The 20,825-nt window shown below is 36.5% G+C and overlaps 1 protein-coding gene across 1 annotated transcript; it reads left to right on the forward strand.

Moving 5' to 3' along the window:
• Nucleotides 1-14,574, forward strand: LOC146734441 (uncharacterized). The gene is made up of 12 exons (XM_085507635.1): nt 1-129; nt 2,597-2,636; nt 2,912-3,070; nt 3,914-4,047; nt 4,615-4,753; nt 9,356-9,406; nt 10,130-10,287; nt 11,095-11,202; nt 11,394-11,487; nt 12,028-12,150; nt 12,794-13,096; nt 13,410-14,574. The coding sequence occupies exons 1-12, from the start codon at nt 40-42 to the stop codon at nt 14,312-14,314; spliced, it is 2,304 nt and encodes a 767-aa protein (XP_085363761.1). The 5' UTR covers nt 1-39; the 3' UTR covers nt 14,315-14,574.
• Nucleotides 14,575-20,825: the final 6,251 nt, after the last annotated feature.

Genomic DNA, 20,825 nt, shown 5'->3' on the forward strand with positions numbered 1-20,825 from the left:
CAGCGTGAGTAGTTCTACAAATGTCGTTCTCCCCACACCATGTTTACTCTCATATTTCTACTGGAATATGGTATCGTAATGGCGCGTGCGAACTGGAACCCAATTTGTGTACAAAGCTGTGACAAACAGGTGGGTAGATGCTGGTTACTCCCAGGTCCACCCTCATTACTTTCTCTTCCGCCTAGTAACACTCTTAAATAGATTACTCTTTAAAAGTAAGTATGCCAGACCTTTGTGTTGCAGGGGTCGGGTTATACAGGTAGATTGTAGTTTTTTTCTGTTCCTTGTTCTGTATTGAGGTTTTTCTGATGACGAGTTCTCCAAAACGCACTTGACGATCTGCGCTTCCAATTCTGCGAATTGTCATTGTGTTAAAGGACGGTGGTCGTCGCGCAGCGCGTGTTCGAATTTCATGTAGATAAACAATGTATTTTACACGCGTTGTATACGTCGCTATGAGTCCCATATCGAACAGAACGCGGCACGACTGTCGCCCTTTAAGCTATATTTTGGTATTCCTTAATTTAATGTGATTAATCTCTGTGATGCATTGCTGATCATAGCTATACTTCTTCCTTAAAGAGTCTGTACTGTTTGTTAATTAGGCAATAACTTTAATAATTTTTAGCATGTTAACATATTTTTTTTCGATATTGCGTCTTGACAAAACATTACGCTATGGTTTATTCATAAAATAAAAATATTTTGGTAAAACACGTACATATATTTGTTTGTTTACACGTACATATCATAAACATCTTAATGATGTTACCCTATGTGTTTAGTGCCACCAAGTATTACACAGTTTCAACGCAGTGTATACACTATTCTAACCCGAAGCACAATATGATGTTCATTACTCTTATGTTGTATTTAATACTGTTTAGTTTAGTTTATTTTGTTTTATGGTGGGAATAAATTGAGTTTACATTCCGAATTAAAATGTAAAATTCTATTCTATTCTATTCTATTCTACTTATTCTATTCTATTCTATTCTTTCGAAGAAGTTTTTAAAATAAAATCAGGCAAAATGAAAAAAACAAATGTATCAATAACAAGGAGAAAGGAAAATCAAATTTGTTTTTAAGCTGTGCCGTCCTGAAAAGAAGTCCAGGAAAAGCTTATATCACCTTCGAGAGTTTCTAATAGTCAATTCCTACATTGTCGTGGCATTTCTCTACTGAAATATCACCTACCGGAGTTTCTAATAGTCAATTCCTTCATTTTAATGACATTTCTCTACTGAAAATTGTTACGGAAAGTTACCACTCTTCCGATCTGATTAAAATCCTATGTAGGTATATGCTCCATTTTTCTTATTTTCTTTATATTTTTCATTGTTATTCATGAATATATTTTGGTTTTACTTGCCATTATTAAGTCTACTATATATCATATCTCGATCGATTTAACTAAGTTAATTAGTTAGATCGACCGAGAAACGATTTATATATATATATATATATATATATATATATATATATATATATATATATATATATAAGCTTTATATCTAGTTGCCCTTTATAATCGTGTTAATTCGTTAAAGTGGACTCACGCAATGACTGAATAGAGAATGTATGTATGTAAAGGCATACACCATAAAGTGAACACGTCACAAGGTTATGTATTGTACTTTTACTGCTGTGTTTGCTGTGATGGCTTGTTTCTTGATAGTAACCATTGACCCAAAACGACCCCGTCTACTTCAACACGTGTTTGTCTTTAGATTACGTACTGGGGGTAAAGGAACAATAAATAGAGAAGTGTAGCCTAAGTTACATAAATTACTTGTCTTCACAAACTCTAAATGTGTATTGTATACTAGGATATCAACTAGTGTTTTGTAAGAGGTGACAATATAATTTTCTTTCCATTCGCAACGACACCTGTTGATTTTCTGAAGGAAGTTAAGGACGTTAAAACATCACGTGTTTTGTGCATTCACACTGTTCACGAAAGAAAGAGGGCATGGCGATAGAATGCAAATTCATTGAATGGCCAACAAATTTAAATATAAACCGTATTACCAAAGCAAATAAAATAATTGCGCAGTCAATTTAATAGGTGAGTTTCCGTACATTTGCGAGATCTCGCGAGATGCATGAAAGACGCGCGTCGAACGTCTGCCGCAAAAATCGAACGATTTGATTTTGAACTAGAATTTCTTTATTTCGTAGCTTACGTTGACCGGCCGATCTTCGACAGAGGAATATTGCTTCCGAATACCCTTACTTAATCGAAATTGCCTATCATGAAATGTGAACAGCACATTATTAAGCATGGAAATGTTCCCGAAATACTTTCGCGTTTGTCGAATCCCACGCGATGTTTGACGCGACTACGACGCTATGACCTTTGTTTGTCCTGTTTTTACGTTCGATTTCACGCATAACGCGTGATTCTCGCAGTGAACGGAAAATGGTCTATTGGATGACAGTTTAGCAATTTTGTTAATTATTTTATTTTGTTCTCTTGAACATATCAATCTGCGTACAATTGCACATTAACAGATACGATATCATTCTGGTCAATTCTGGTTATTCAAGCCAGGGGTGATTTACAATTGTATTTTATGTTTTGTTTATATTTCAGCTGACGAACAGTATGTCATGTGATATCTTGGAACGATACGGTGAGTAAAATCAAATATTGTATTCTACTATATATAACATGATATTTTGTCATATTTTTGTGAAATTTTTCACTTCAAAAGTATACAAATTCGTTTTTAATATCATACTGCGGGTTTGTCACGTATAGCTTTCTTTTGTCGGAGTACATCATCCTATCGGCCATTTTGTTCTTACAAGTTGGTAGTTATAGCACAGATGAATACAGAAAAATCTTGAAAAAAATGTCAGATGCTTGATGCATTCTGAGTAATATACTCTCCGTTGTATTCTACAGATGACTGTACACGTATACCATTTCTTGGTTTCACGCCGGTTAAACAGCAAGATTTACCCCAACCACCAGTCAGCATGAACGTCACGTGGTATCCTTCGTACTGGGACGGTGCGATGATTATTCCTGCGTTGAATGTTAGTGTGACGTTAATCACAGCAGGTATAGTAAATGTCATTTCAAACAACGAGATGAGTGCAAATAATGTTAAGGGGGTGGCTTGGTTTTCTTTCCACACTTTTGAATTACTAAATTTTAACTTTACTTGGTTTAACGGATACAATGTCTGAATAGTTTGTTTATTGCAATCAGTAAAATAAATTAAATTCTTGATAATTACAAATTAAATATTCAGGTCGGTATTCAAGGATTATGTAACATTGAACATAATAAATGTTAAGTTACATTATAATATCGCGTACTACAGCGGCGTGTTTTCATTGGCCGATCGATACCACGTGCTGACCAGTTATCGAAGTTGGATTGGCTTTTGGACAATGCGCGAATGGGACGAATATGATTGCGTGTTAATCAGCTATATTCTGTTTTTTTTTCGGCATATTTAAGGACTGTTTAAACAACAAACTGATTATGATTCGTTCTGTTAAGAAATCCTGGTCATTTTATTTCACAAAATGTGTGTTTTTGCGTTGTCCTTTATTCCCCAAATATTGCACTCTTTTAAAGCGGGAGGGTCGTCACCTACGCACGCACGGGAATTGAGTCCCAAGCGATGATAACAACACACGCTAGAAACGCAAAGGCTCATGGGTAGACGCTTGTTTGTAAACAATGACACGCTATGGCCATCCGACGCATGCGCAGGTGACGACTCCCCCGCTTTAATGTTTTTAATGTTTTTATTGCAATCTGTTTAGTTGACTGGTTTGTTGTTTGTTCGTTTGTTATTCTGATTAAGACAATGACTTGTAAGAGCATAATACTGTTTCGCTGATCATAAACTAGAATTGTAAGAAACTAAACTCCTCGTTTCTTTTTTCATAGATTTAGGGCATGTATCAGGACTTGTATTCATCCTGCGTGGACTGACCAACAACCACCTATTCGAAAAATATTCATACTTCGGCCGCGAAATCTGTCAGACTTTCAACTTTTCTGGGTCTGTCTCACAGGAGGAGGTATGCTAACCTTGATTCTGTCCGGACTTACAGGGTGGTGGTGATGGTAGTGGCGGCGGCGGCGTTGTTGATTTTAAAAACACAAAAAGACACTAATTTCAAACTGTTAACATTTTTGGTACGCGACACACAATTCTGTGTGAAATATACATTTTAGGTTTTAGATTTAGTGTCGTTTAATGGGATTGTGGCCATGTCAGTGACGATAACTTATTTGTTTGAAATAGGATCGTTTAAATCCTTCGTACTAACTTTCACTACTTTGTGCATGGTCTGGTAGACTACGCTGTAAGTTCTTCAATCCGAATAAGGCGAGATACATGTGTATATCATTTTGTGTTATCGTCACCTAATAGATGGTTTGGACTGTGGTCCGACCAACTTCAATAAACGAAATTATTCTTCAAACAAAAAACTTGTAAAACTTGAACGAAACTCCACAAAAATGGCAAAATGACAAACAATACTAAAGTAAAGTGAAAAAAAAAACTAAATTATAACCAAAAAGCAAAAACAATAGATCATATTTTAATCAGATTGTGTTGCACCTTCTCATGACTCGTACAGGTGCCGCCACTTGTCACGTTTTACTGGGACTGTTTCCGGCCCTTGTCGCCGTATTCACGATACCAGATTGAAGTGATCGTTCTGCCCGTAGCTGACACAGCATACAAGACAAATGTGAAAAAAGAAATCATAATACCATGTATGTATCAATTTCTTGTAAATCTCAAATATTTACTGCACATTATTGTTATTGCAAGTGTTTTTTTATGACTCTATATATCCTGGTGGTGATTACGCGTTAACACGTGGAATGTGTTGATACACCTTTACCACTTTCCCGCAGGTCGAAAATACGGCGTTTCGCATGCGCGCATACTGTTTTGGGGTGTAACGTAAACTTGCACGCGCGATATTGTGCTTGAGGGTGTACCAATCGACGTGACAAAAATAAGAATCCCTTTTATACGGAATATCAACAGACTGACATGTTTGAGTTTGTACCATGAAAAAGGCGGGTCTCGTGCTTGCACCCCAGTCTCACTACTTCCGAAAAGTGTTCTATTCTATAATATAAGACACCTCTACAAAAATGCGCTTCCGTGACGTAAAGTGACATGAAGACTATTCGAAGTATTCATAATTGTTTTGACACTGACGTCACAGAAACCTATCGTCGACAGACAGTGCGGCTTAGAAGAATTGTAATTTGATGTTCTCGCGAAACCGAATTCTCAATGAATGGCTCGTAATTTTCACATTTGAAAGTTGTTAGTAATTTTTGAATTATTTAAAGGACGGTGGTCGCCGCGCAGCGCGTGTTCGAATTTCATGTAGATAAACAATGTATTTTACACATGTTGTGTACGTCGCCATGAGTCCCGTATCGAACAGGACGCGGCACAACGACTGCCGCCCTTTAAACCAGACAGATGTTCTATCATAGCCTATGGCACAGTCCCTTAACAGGGACTGTGCCTATCGCGGTCAAAGGTCAAACAGTGTCTATGGTTAAATCGTATTGATGCATTTATGTATATATGTCATAGAACTAGCTATCTGCTGGGTCAAAATGAAAAAGAGCATCGTTATATTCAAAGACATGTACACATATTTTATCCCTGTACTCGCGTCGGATAATATCACGCACATACTATAAACGCAAGACTGCCACCATCGGCCTTCTCAACATAACTCTTATGTACTTGAGGCAACCTGGAAGGAAGTGGATGAAATGCTGAAATCGCCGACGGGGAAGTACGCGATGAGATTCATTTATATAAATGCTAAATAATGTTCATGCGGGACAAGGACGCCATATGTTACATATGAAAAAGCTTTCATTTAAAGCAAGGAAGTCGTAACCTGCGCTTGCGTCAAATGGTCATAGCGTGTTATTGTTTACGAACAAGCGTCTACCCACGAGCCTTTGCGTTTTTAGCGTGTGTTGTTATCGTCGCTTGGGACTCAATTCCCGCGCGTGCGCAGGTGACGACCCTCCCGCTTTCACTACTATATTGTATTATACCCTAAGGTAACATATACGTATCTTTGGCGTCAAGTGTTATTGAATCGAACGAACACTGCTGTGTTACTGCCATAGCAACGTTTTTGTCTTACGATTAATTATTTTTTAACTATTATTTCCATCACGATGCAACATGCTCGAAAATAGGAGATTAATTGAAGCTCTACATACATTTAATTGCTTATTTAATTAGTTAATCAATCAATAAATCATCATATTTCCCAAATTACAAATCTCCAGTCTATACTCATTCCCAGAGAAAATAGTGTTACATTTAATCACGTCAAATACATAGTGTTACGTCTAATTAAGTCAATACACATTGGTACACTTAATCATGTCAAACACATCTAATTACGTCCAGTACACAGTTTTACATCAAATCATGTCCAGTACATAGTGTTACATCTAACTAAGTCAATACTCATTGGTACACCTAATCAAGTAAAATACATAGTGTTACATCTGAACAGGACAAATACATAGTGTTTCATCTGAACAGGACAAATACATAGTGTTTCATCTAATCAAGTCACATACATAGTGTTACATCTAATCAAGTCAATTACATAGTGTTACATCTAATCATTTCAAAAACATAGTGTTACATCTAATCAATTCAAATACATTGTGTTACACCTAATCAAGTCAAATACATAGTGTTACATCTGAACAGGACAAATACGTAGTGTTTCATCTAATCAAGTCAAATACATAGTGTTACATCTGAACAGGACAAATACATAGTGTTACATCTAATCAAGTCAATTACATAGTGTTACATCTGAACAGGACAAATACATAGTGTTACATCTAATCAAGTCAAATACATAGTGTTACATCTGAACAGGACAAATACATTGTGTTACACCTAATCAAGTCTAATACATAGTGTTACATCTGAACAGGACAAATACATAGTGTTACATCTAATCAAGTCAAGTACACAGTGTTACATCTAATCATTTCAAAAACATTGTGTTACATCTAATCATTTCAAAAACAGTGTTACATCTGAACAGGACAAATACATAGTGTTACATCTAATCAAGTCAAATACATAGTGTTACTTCTAACCAAGTCAATACACATTGGTACACCTAATCATTTACATCTAATCAATTCAAATACATTGTGTTACACTTAATCAAGTCAAATACATAGTGTTACGTCTGATCTGGACAAATACATAGTGTTTCATCTAATCAAGTCAAATACATAGTGTTACTTCTAACCAAGTCAATACACATTGGTACACCTAATCATTTCAAAAACATAGTGTTACATCTAATCAATTCAAATACGTTGTGTTAATCTAATCAAGTCAAATACATAGTGTTACATCTGAACAGGACAAATACATAGTGTTTCATCTAATCAAGTCAAGTACACAGTGTTACTTCTAACCAAGTCAATACACATTGGTACACCTAATCATTTCAAAAACATAGTCTTACATCTAATCAATTCAAATACATTATGTTACACCTAATCTAGTCAAATACATAGTGTTACGTCTGATCTGGACAACTACATAGTGTTTCATCTAATCAAGTCAAATACATAGTGTTACATCTAATCAATTCAAATACATTATGTTACACCTAATCAAGTCAAATACATAGTGTTACGTCTGATCTGGACAACTACATAGTGTTTCATCTAATCAAGTCAAGTACACAGTGTTACTTCTAACCAAGTCACTACACTTCTAACCAAGTCACTACACATTGGTACACCTAATCATTTCAAAAACATAGTCTTACATCTAATCAATTCAAATACATTATGTTACACCTAATCAAGTCAAATACATAGTGTTACGTCTGATCTGGACAACTACATAGTGTTTCATCTAATCAAGTCAAATACATAGTGTTACATCTAATCAAGTCAAATACATAGTGTTTCATCTAATCAATTCAAATACATTGTGTTACATCTAATCAAGTCAAATACATAGTGTTACATCTAATCAAGTCAAGTACACACTGTCACTTCTAACCAAGTCAATACACATTGGTACACCTAATCATTTACATCTAATCAATTCAAATACATTGTGTTACACCTAATCAAGTCAAATACATAGTGTTACATCTGAACAGGACAAATACATAGTGTTACATCTAATCAAGTCAAGTACACACTGTCACTTCTAACCAAGTCAATACACATTGGTACACCTAATCATTTACATCTAATCAATTCAAATACATTGTGTTAATCTAATCAAGTCAAATACATAGTGTTACATCTGAACAGGACAAATACATAGTGTTTCATCTAATCAAGTCAAATACATAGTGTTACTTCTAACCAAGTCAATACACATTGGTACACCTAATCATTTCAAAAACATAGTGTTACATCTAATCAATTTAAATACATTGTGTTAATCTAATCAAGTCAAATACATAGTGTTACATCTGAACAGGACAAATACATAGTGTTTCATCTAATCAAGTCAAATACATAGTGTTACGTCTAATCAGGTAAAATACACAGTGTTAAATCTAAATAGGTCAAGTACATAGTGTTACATCTGAACAGGCCCAGTACACAGTGTTACATCTAACCAAGTCAAATACACAGTGTTACATCTGAACGGGACAAATACATAGTGTTTCATCTAATCAAGTCAAATACATAGTGTTACGTCTAATCAGGTAAAATACACAGTGTTAAATCTAAATAGGTCGAGTACATAGTGTTACATCTGAACAGGTCCAGTACACAGTGTTACATCTAACCAAGTCAAATACAAGGTGTCACATCTAATAAGATCAAATACATAGTGTTACATCTGAACAGGACAAATACATAGTGTTTCATCTAATCAAGTCAAATACATAGTGTTATGTGTAATCAGGTAAAATACGCAGTGTTAAATCTAAATAGGTCCAGTACACAGTGTTACATCTGAACAGGCCCAGTACACAGGATTACATCTAACCAAGTCAAATACATAGTGTTACATCTGAACAGGACAAATACATAGTGTTTCATCTAATCAAGTCAAATACATAGTGTTACGTCTAATCAGGTAAAATACACAGTGTTAAATCTAAATAGGTCGAGTACATAGTGTTACATCTGAACAGGCCCAGTACACAGTGTTACATCTAATCAAGTCAAATACATTGCGTTACATCTAATCAAGTCAAATACATTGCGTTACATCTAATCAAGTCAAATACATGGTGTTACATTTATAGTGTTAATTATAATCAAGGGGATTTGCATGTTATAATAATATTTATTATATTTCCACAGCGTGTACATCATATCCGGATTTCTACCAATGTATGCACGTAATTGATGTGTGTAAGTAAACTGTGTATTTTAATATATCATGTTACAAACTGGTCGTCAATGTTGCAGAGACGGCAGGACAGCCTTACGTACGACAAATGCACTCATGAAAGATGTAATAATATTTAACTATTCATCAAAAACATACATTTGAACAAAAATAGTTTTATATATTTATTTTGTTTGTCAGATAGGAAATTTCATTAGCATTGTTCGTACCAAATACTGCACAATCATGCGTATTAGAGGATTTATTTGTTACATCAAATGAGTATTCAGCTGTGTACTATAAGAATAGTGGTTTTCGTTCAAATAATTAAATGTATCCATCAATATTTTGTATCAAATCTGAATATTAAAAATCAAAAGTCCAGATTGCTTCTTAAATACATATACATATATATATACATACATACATTTTCTTTCCACTGTGGATTTGATATGGGGATTTTTTTTTGCGAGAATTGATTTTGACTCGTGTACTAAGAGGTAAGCTACAATGAATTGCACTGTATATGTGAATGCGATGGTAGCATATACTGCCGGGGTATCTATAGTAAACAATTTCTACTACGTCTATACATTTAATCCTCACCATTTACGTACATTTAAACTGGCCATTTGACTAAAGTTTACAATTGAGCATATAAGCAGTGGAGTTACAAGCGTCTATAGACCCAATAATATCACGTATAGCATTAACCGCACTCTATGGCTTATTTGTGTGTATTTCAGATAAAATCCCATACTGGGGACCTGCGTATGTGAATGCATCATCAATATACAGCAATGTCTACGTCACATTCGATCTACCTCCAGTTGACTATCTATTAGATCGATTCCATGTCTACTTATATAGAGGCAGTCAACGTGAATACCAGAAAGTTATCTTGGTAGGTTGCAATTTACGATGGACTGGAATGTTCCACTCGCTATACGCCACTGACGCCTAGCTCCGACTCTGGTATTATCTCGGCACGGTCAGCTATGACGTCAATGGCGGATGTAATAAAAAATAAAAGTCATTGCGCATTGCGCAGTGTGCACATTCTTTGGTTGACATTTATACATATTTATTTATAATAAAAAGATAACGGGTTTGTTTTGTCGATAGTACACATTGTCACGGAATCTGAGCTAAAAATGGTGAAACTTTCACACACGATCATGTTGTCCTTTAATAGTAATTTGTTTGTTTAATAATGTATTATGACCAATAACAAGGCTGTATGTCGTTATAATATTTGGTTTAAATGAAAAAGAACAATAAGTTAACGATCGAAATGTGAGAATGCATACAGTGAAAGGTATAAAACTTGGGGTGTTAAAACACGTTTTTATCAATATACCTTTTTTATAAATCAAAATGACTGGTAGAATTCAAATTCACCAATAAAGAAACGACATGACGACAATCAAAGCGCGTTGTAAGTAATAATAATGAGCTATTGTAACGTTGTCCAATCAGCAAAGCCCTTTGTTTTGAATAAGTGTGTGGTCACAGTTGCTATATCACTTGTTGGCTTGCTACGCACTATGGGCAGACACAATGCGGAGCTCTCGGACCAATTAGTATTAAATATTTGATATTCACAAATTGTTAGAAATATGTTAATAAACTACGGTGCACCATTCTAACTTTCACTTTAAATGACTTACTATGGTTATACACAAATCCCACCTATATCTTGTTTTTACAGCCTGGGGATATATCTCGCAAAAGAAACCAACTTTATTCAAAGGGTCTCGAGCTAACACTTATCACTGCTACCTTCTATGACGTCGAACCTGGAACATACACAGCAAAGGTGATTCTCATATTTGTTGCGATCATTACATTGATACAGATTACAAGAATAAACACGTGTGTTGACTAGTTGTTGATGATAATAATAATATGGTGCGGGTCAAGATATCCGATCAAGACTTGGTCTGAAATGGTTCAGAGCAGTCGGTGTGACTGTGTGCCGCTTTTAACATGATGATATTTTATTTGCAGATTATGCCTAAACCAACTAATGCCAGTGTTTGTAAAATCCCCAAGCAAAGCAAGGCATGTTTAATCACCGTGTCACTGAACTTTACAGTCTCTGGTACGTACCTTTTAATGTATGCATTGGATTGGCCAGATGAGAGCGGAGTTTGTTTCTGGTCTGTGAATGGGATAATCCTTTTTAATTTATTGTGTCGAACCTTTGAAAGTATTCATTATAAAACACATGAATACAAAAGTAAAAGTTTCAGGCATTACGTGCAACATTGTTGTCAATTGCTTAGCCCCGGATGTAAAATATATATTATGTGGTCATGTTAGATAACGATTGATTTACAAACTAATCAGTTCAGATAAATTGCATCATATAAACCGCAAAATGTGAAGTCTGAGCAGACTACTAAAAAATTGGTCATACTTGAATTTTGGCGCCTGATTTATTTGACCGGATTAATCTATCCATGTACATCTCAGAATTTGATGTCTGATCCGATTTTGTTTTCAAATATCGGACATGTTCAATGTCATCAGATTAATCTGATCTGATGAGATCATGTGAATCTGATCTTGTATATATTTTTGATTAAATGACATTAATTAAAAAAATAACTTATATCAAGTCACATGTCTATTCATGTAGCCAATCCGTGCTTTACTTTACCTAATCCATGTGGTAACCATGGAAATTGCAGCACCATTTTTGGGAATTATTACATATGCACGTGTGAAAATGGAGATCTGCAAACAAATGGTACTTGCTATGGTGAGTTTTAATATTTGTCACGTGATCATTATAAAACGCTATTGTGACAATGTACTATTCCGAAGAAACATATTTACTCTCACTTTTGTTTACTCTTTCAATTATTGATATTTTTATCACAGATAGATTTTAGTCACGAACAACATTTTTATTGAGTTTTTATTTTATCTCGCAGTAGATGATTTTAGTGCGTACATTGTCAGCACATATTGAAATTAAAGCGCGGTGGTCATCGCGCTGCGCATGAGCGACATTTGTGTTGATAAACATTGATTTTCTCACAATCCAATGCGCTCTTCAAATGGAATTATGAGGTTTGACCTGAGCGCGACTTGCACTGAATACCACCGGTGACTCCTTCGACACCTTCCAATAACCTAAAAATTACCCAATTAAAGGTTGGAAACGTCTCGGTTTGTATTCGTTGATCTGCGCAACAGTCAAAGTCGCCATCTTTGTTTATATGAGACCCATATATCTCGCGCATGCGTGGCGTGACGACTACCACCCTGTAAAAAAAACTTTTCCAGACGCAGATCACTAACTATACCAACTAACGTATGCCATACATCAAAATAGATTACTTCAAAACAAAATTTAACATGAGAATGAACTGGTTTGCATTTATGGTCTTTGTTTACAGTTTCAGATGCACCAGACGGTAAGACCAACGTCCTGACTAAAGTTATTGCGTCAGTGCTGGGCACAGCATTCGCCGTGCTTCTTATTGCTGCAATGCTTCTTTTATATCGTCAATATCGATGCAAGTTACTGGACAATTACATAGATGGAGAAAGGCAAAGACAAAAGTTTTATCTTTTTGGAAACAGGTCTGGTAGTCGGTGCAATTCTGTCAATTCACGCGCGAATTCGTCAACAGAAAATAACAGTATCCATCAAACGACAATGCCTAATGGCGATCTTTGCATGAATGGCGGGTTGACAGGTGCGTAAAACTGGTCAAGTTTACTTCTGTATGTTTCCAGTATGCACACTAGTTACAATTGTGCATGCCATAGCTTTTTTGAAAAAAAATGAAAAGATAAACAAAACTAATAGTACCATGTATCACAATTTTAAAGGGCGGCAGTCGTCGTGCCACGTCCTGTCCTGATACTCATAGCGACGTATACAACGCGTGTAAAATACATTGTTTATTTACATGAAATTCGAACACGCGCTGCGCGACGACCGCCGCGTTTTAAATTACTAGTAATTGATCACAACTGTTTTTTTTTTTTAATGCATTGCAATTTTAGACACAACTGTGGAACCTAGTCCAGCAAGGGTTATGTTACTCTGCTCCAATGACAACGACCACCACATGAAGATTGTGCTCCTCTTTGCCGAATTTCTGGCATCTGATTGTGATTGTCACGTGGTGTTCGCCAAGTTCTACGAAGTGGAAATCGCTGAACTTGGCATAATGCACTGGGTGTGTTATCAATTTGAAAAGGCCAGTAAAATTATTATCGTCATGTCTGATGGAGTAGACCGGATCTGGAGAAAAGAACCCCTTTTGCATCGGAACGATTTTCAAGAGTCAAGTGCAAGAAATATTTGTAATAACGTATTGTCAGTTGCGCTCAATCTAATCTCGCACGGTGATGTCATATCCGGAAGTGACAAATACGTTTATATCACTCTGTCAGATTCCCGGAACCAAGAAATTCACACTCCTATCAAAGTATTCGGGACCCATTACCGAATGCCCAGAGATGCGGATTCACTGTATATAAACTTGAATCGATTGCCCGGCCGATCACTTGGGCGTCATGGGAAAAGACACCTCAAAACGAAACTTAAAAAAGCCTTGAATGGAATAAACGAAGAGTTTGTAACCCAAAAACATTGCGCAATGGACACGTACACATTCCCATCAAACCCAGAGTGTAGTATTCCCGCACCGCCTGAACGACGTGTTACATCTGACCGCAGTGATTGCCATCTGTACATCAATCATTCGGAACAGATAATGTCTGAGAATACTGACGATGTTGCTATGGATACCACTTCTCTCCGTTGTCCTGGTTATCACACGGACAATAATAACATTGAATTAGGCTTTCGTTATTACCCTGACGATGAATGTGACCGCTTTTCATCATTAGGTGGGCTTGCAATGCAGATGAATTTTCCATCTCAACAAATTTCTGACTCGTGATTTAGTTGTTATATCTATTCTTAATATTTAATCAAACGTGTTTTGATTGGGAGTGAAATAATAAATGTGTCTTCAAATTGAAAAAGGGAAACAACAAACTTTTATAAAAAAAACACACAAAAATTTGATAAAGAAAACGAAAACGAAACAAAAATTTGCGGCAATACCATCATATTTACATAAATGTAAATGTTGTCACTATTATTGTATTCATTTTATATTATTACATATTGTTTAATATATCCCGAGGTACAATCGTGGCAGCGTGGCTACACTCTGATTACTCGTGTACGTGGTGTGTGTGTGTGTGTGTTTTTGAGCCAGTGCCGGTGGTAGAGCACATACCTTGGAAATATAGGTCTGTAAGTAGAGAAAAAAACTATAATCCTACTTATAAGTTCTGAGAAACACTCAACTTACAATGATTATATTCAGTGTATGGAGCATTACAAGTTAAACAGTTATTTTACGAGGTATTTTCATCATACCATATTAGGAAATGCGAATTCCAAATCATGGTGGAACGATTACGCGCGTGAGAATCCTCTAACACATGTGATAAAAACAAACATGGCTGCCACCAGGGTTTGACTGGACTTCACACAAAGAAGTTCTCTGATGCTGTTCTAAACGTTTTGGATTTCGGCATCTCCATGATGTATCCTTGGAAGGAAAAGATGTATAATAATAAGGTTATTACGAGGATTCTCCTGCTGTACTGTCTTTGTGCATACTTTGAGGTATCCTCGTAATAATCTCATAATATATCAATGATTAATGCATCTCTGAAAGGCGTCTCTTGTACCCAATGTCGTCACAAAGCACTCGGTCACTAGAGGGCGTGACTTTCAGGAAAGGTTCATAGGTTATACACGTAACCCATCATGGTATTTTCAGGTGGGAAACAATGAACATTTCTGTTACGTCATCTATATTAGTTTATTAGTATCAACTTTGTATTTATTACCAAACGCTTCAGCGTGGTATTAAGAGTTTGTTTTCAGGGGTGGGTGATACCAAGGTGGGAAATGGATGCACATATGGGGTTAATTCCTTGAATTGCAATATAGAGGGTTCAGGCTGAAATGCAATATATAGTGTTTTCATGTTTCGTCTGATATTTCTGTGGTATTCTGCTGCTGTAAGTAATGCACGATTTGTTCCGAAATTCAGTATATTGTGTGTATATTCCAGGGTTATTCGTTTTTTGCTGAAAACACCCCTATTTTTTAGTCGAACAGTCTCACTCCCACTGGGAAATCTACATTGTTGCTTGAATGTGAGTTAATTAAACACATTTTCCAGACCGGCGAAAGAGTATGCAACAGCCAATTTTAACAGCCTGTCACATGATTTTACTCTGAATGTCAACATGAAAAGAGGCTAGTCCATTTTACGCAGGAGTAATTGGGAGTAGAATATGTGAGGGATAGTATCAACAGAGATGTGTATAGTGAAAAGTAATATCTATCCTTCATTTGCATCTCTGAGCATTTCTGTTTTAGTATATTGGTTTGAAAATGTTGAACTTGCATGATTTGCAATGTGTTTTTTTTACTGGGACTCCCCTATTGATCGAATCCCGGGTTTGAACGAGAACGGCACACCACGTGATTCGTTTGAATACAATGCTGATGGCAAACATGCCGTGTTACTGCGGTACTCCGCTGACGGGATGACTTACTAGTACTGCATGCTACAACTTCGCTTGTGATGTTGCTTGTTAGCCATGGATTACATAAATCTTGATTACCAGTCAAATGTTGCTCATTTTACGTTGGTAATCTTTATTTGGAACTGAGTAACTTCCTGGTACTTCGTACTATGATAAAAATCAGTCAACATACATCAAGTGCTCTCAATCGTAGTATTCCATGTGATGTACACCTAATATGCCAAAAATGTTGCTGAACGATTTGAACTGAATAAAAATAGCAGACGAAAATTTGTTTACAAAATAAAAATACTTCGGTTGCCAATGAAAACCGGTAAAAAACAAGCAATATGTTTTCGGCTGTTATCATGGAAGGGACATGAACGTGAAGCTAACGTCTGTTTATAACTAAAACCGGGCACCTTATACGAGGTTCGCAAAATAACATGGCAGTCATTAGAAGTCACTTTATTTTATTGTTAGGACGTATTCAGCCGTTAAATGTATTATTTCCAACCGTTTTGCGATAGTATTTTCTAGATTGGAGGCAGCATCTACATTTTATTCAAAGTTCAAAGCTGCGTTGGGATTACGTTGACAGTGGTAACAATGTCGGCGCCGGTGATCTCTTACCAGTGCGCAACGTAGCCAAAATAAAAGGCATGATCATTTGGGCACTGCTATTACAAGACTTTGGCTGTTGCCATGGTAGCGGTGGGTCAGGATTGTTTTTCCAATTAGTGATGGTACGACCTGCCTGTCAAGTATGAACAAAATCAACCAAGCCAAAAAAAAATCACAGAAGAGTTAAAAAGCCATTCCTGCTGAACAGTTACTCTAACTTCGGGGTCAACTTTCTCATTAATGAAAAAAGATATCAAAAATTCAAATAGTAACTTTTTGCCCACACTCAAGCCGAGTACAATGAGCTATGTCTGAGGTGTTGTATCACAGGGAGTTGGACAAACTTATGTATTTTAATAAATTATTGAATAATAAAATGTTATATAACTTTCTTTTACCCCCCTCCCCTTCCTGGTATCTATTTCAAGTATTTTTGTCAGGTTCAAATCGTTCACTATCATTTTTAGCATGTTAGATGTACATCACATAGAATACTAGGATTGGGAGAACTTAATGTTTGTTGACCACCTGGAATCTGAGTTTTATAAATCTTGAAGGGCTCTCGGAAGATCCACCCGCTGCCTGGACCCGCAGTAAAATCTCCGATTAATATGGAGCCGCAACCATCAACATCGATATACCATGAGGTTTCTGCTGGCGACGTTGCGGCGTTACTCAGTTCCAAATAAAGGTTACCAACGCCAAATTAGCAAAATTTAACCGGTAACCAAGACTCAGTCTATCCACGACAAGCAAGCAACATCACAAACGAGGTTGTAGTGTGCAGCTCACGAGTCAGCGACGACCGATTTCAACGAAAGTCATTCCGTCAGTGGAGTACCGCAGTTGCACGGCATGTTTGCCAATGCACAGATCTGTGGAGGAACTTTTAACTTCAACATCAACCGTGTATCGTAGTCGCCCAGTTTAAGTTCTGGTTCTGTTCAGGTCCCAACTAAAGGGCGACAGTCGTCGTGTCGCGTCCTGTTCGATATGGGACTCATAGCGACGTATACAACGCGTGTAAAATACATTGTTTATTTACATGAAGTTCGAACACGCGCTGCGCTACGACCACCGCGCTTAAACATCCACGAGTTATTTATTCGGACAATGACTTAAATTAGACGTCTGATTATTTTATTTTCACACGTACAGCGACACGCGTTCTACACTGACAAGCGTTGCTAGGCCGCAGCACTGTCTTGGAGCATATTAATGGGCTATTGGGTTCCCCGATCTAAATTTCTATCCCGGTTTGTTGCACGTTCTTTTTTTAATATGAAATAATCAAATATGGGACATATGTATAATAACAGAACCCCACACCCTCCCCGTGGCTTCGCTCGTGAAAGTACGGCAGCAGGATACACCGCATCACTCGTGAAAATAACTTCCATACGCAATGAAAGCCACGGGGAGGGTATCTGTCATAATACTTCATTATCACTGAAAACATTTTTCCCCTGAAATAAATTCCAGTGAATATGCCATTTCCCTCATACTCTATTGAGACACAGCGCAGTGAAAATTGGATTCACATGTAATACTTGAAAACATGTCAGCAAAAATAAATTAAGTGACATTCTACGTGACTTTATAATAGTTGGAAATGAACACATTACACCCGACCCTACCACTCCATATACAATGTAAACTACACCCCAAAACATCCTTTCACCCACAGTTACTACCGTGTTTCACCAGTGTATTCTATTTGACGTCAGGAGAAATTGACATAAACAAATTAATTATAATTTCAGCCTCTAGTTGACCACTGATTAAATAAACTACCTCGTCTTTATGTCAACTTGCAGTTATTCGTTGCCTACATCAGTGACTTCAAAATATATGTTTCAATCCCAGGAATTTCACTCGCTGTTAATTGCATGGGAGTGCCAGTCTTTAATGAATTTCTATTGTCATGTAAATTTCTTGCGATTACTCGGAACATTAAGCTGTAACCACATACCGCCTAGGTGCTGTAATTAAATCCTGGTGTAAGCACCATATGAACTATGAACAATGCATGTGAAGCCAGCTGTGGGGTATATTCAATCCTATAGATTTCTCATTGTTTGGTAACTATTTGCTGCAAATGCAACAAAAATCAATATAAAAAATATTACCCACACAGCATTCTACAGGTTACTTGTTTCATTGATTGTTTGGTACTCATACACTTGGCATTGGCCAATTTCGGGACATGTACGCTATAGTGTGTGGTAGAAACACTCTATGCAGATAGGGTCTAATATATGTGGAAAAGTGCCAATATATGCCAAACGTTACGGGCAACATACAACGTTAAAACAAACAAAGCATTTAAGTTGCCCCTAACTCGAAGTTCAGTTTGAGTTACTAAAAATAGACGTTAAACAGCAATAACAGTTTATGTTGCCCGTAAGTCGAGGTTCGGTTAACTGTTATTTAAACATCAAGTTACAATTTGGGCGTGATTTCGCAAACGTGGGCGTGGTCATATTTGTAACTCGATGTTTTCGCAACTCAATGTTCACAACTCGATGTCCGTAATTCATGTTAGAATTGAATGAATTGAACATTTCGCTATAAGTGCTTAGTGTACTCTAATTTCTAAGCCGAACACTGATCTTCTTAATATCATTCGTGCGGTAGTAGGTTAGACATTCGAACACTTGTGTTGAGGTGAATGTCTTGCTACGTCGAGGTACAGTTTCAATAATCCCTCCCACGTCAGGGCGGTGGTCATCGCACTGCGCATGTGCGATATTTGTATTAAAGTAGAAGCCTCGTCATAATTTTTGACAATATAATGGTCATAAATCGCATAACAATGTTCATTAGTTTATTATGTACAACCGTGAAGCTAATGTCCCATGGTACAATGAAATAACATTATTTTGTGTGTTACAGTTAAGCTTTTTGAGAAATATGTCCTAATTCCATAGATTGAACACAATGCTAAAGAAAAGTTGCATTTTTTGACACTTTTTAAAACCAAGATTTTTTAAATAATCCATAACAACAAAAAGTACTCCATCATTAACAATATATGATTTGTTCAGCCTATGTCACCAGGCTAGATTTTGAGATATTGCATAATATCTCTGCCATGGGAACCTGTGGTAAAAGTGTTATAATAGTGTCAAAATGGCGACACTCCACTAAAATACAACCATCAATTTCTCGAAAAAAGGCTGTTTACCCCAACTTTTTTTAAGTCAATTATATTTCCTTTGTGTACATTTTATTGCAAAATGAATAAATTCTGGGTTTTTTAATTTATGAGTAGGCTTCTACCTTAATAAACATTGATTTTTCCCACAATCCAACGCGTTCTTTTGATAAAATCACGAGCCCGAGTTTTGACCTGGGCGCGAAATGCACTAATTGTCGCCGGTGACTCTTCGTTACCTTCCAATCACCAAAGAATCTCCTGATTAAAGCTTGGTAACCTCCCAGTTTATACTCGTTGGTCAAAGTCGACATCTTATGAGACCCATAACGACCATCGCTCGTTCACTTTCAACGAAACGGCTATTCCACGAAATGTTGTAAACGATCTACACCTGAGAATCCAGGTCTGGGTCTTTTATATACAATTACTTTTTCGTGGGACAACCATGTTTTTAGTTTCAGTATTGTCTTATACGTCACCGTGACAAGTTAACGTTACAAATACATACACTGGTTTTCTGCCAATATCACGTAATATGAAATGGTCCATGACGTATGTTCTAGCCGCACGTGCCTTGTGTATTTTTTTGTTCTTTTCCGTTGAATTAACCATGTAATACAGTTCATATTTTTTTCAAACGAGTAAACCTTTGTTGTAAAATGAAAATAAAAAATAAATAAATAAATAAATAAATAAATAAACGTTGAAACAATACTTGAGCTTGGACGTATCAAACATTAACAATGTGACTGAAAAGGAACTAAACCGCATTTTTTTCGGCATACACATATTAATACAGTGTAATGATTAAAGTTAAGTGTGATTGTATAATCGTTCCACTGTTCGTCGCGTTTCGTTGCGTTGCGCTACATTACACTGCATTGTGTTATCGCTGTAATCACTTACTAGTATTAACCAAGTGATATTTCACTAAACCCTCAACAACCATTATAATCCATTTTTATTACATTATTAACCGTATTAACCGACCGAGACGTGTACACACCTCGTACAGACAGACGCCTTTGTTTGTCGTACCTGACAGAACATACAATACTATCCAAGTTGTTGAC

This window comes from Saccoglossus kowalevskii, chromosome 14 (assembly GCF_978046115.1).
Source record: "Saccoglossus kowalevskii chromosome 14, keSacKowa6.1, whole genome shotgun sequence".
NCBI classification, from domain to species: Eukaryota; Metazoa; Hemichordata; class Enteropneusta; family Harrimaniidae; genus Saccoglossus; species Saccoglossus kowalevskii.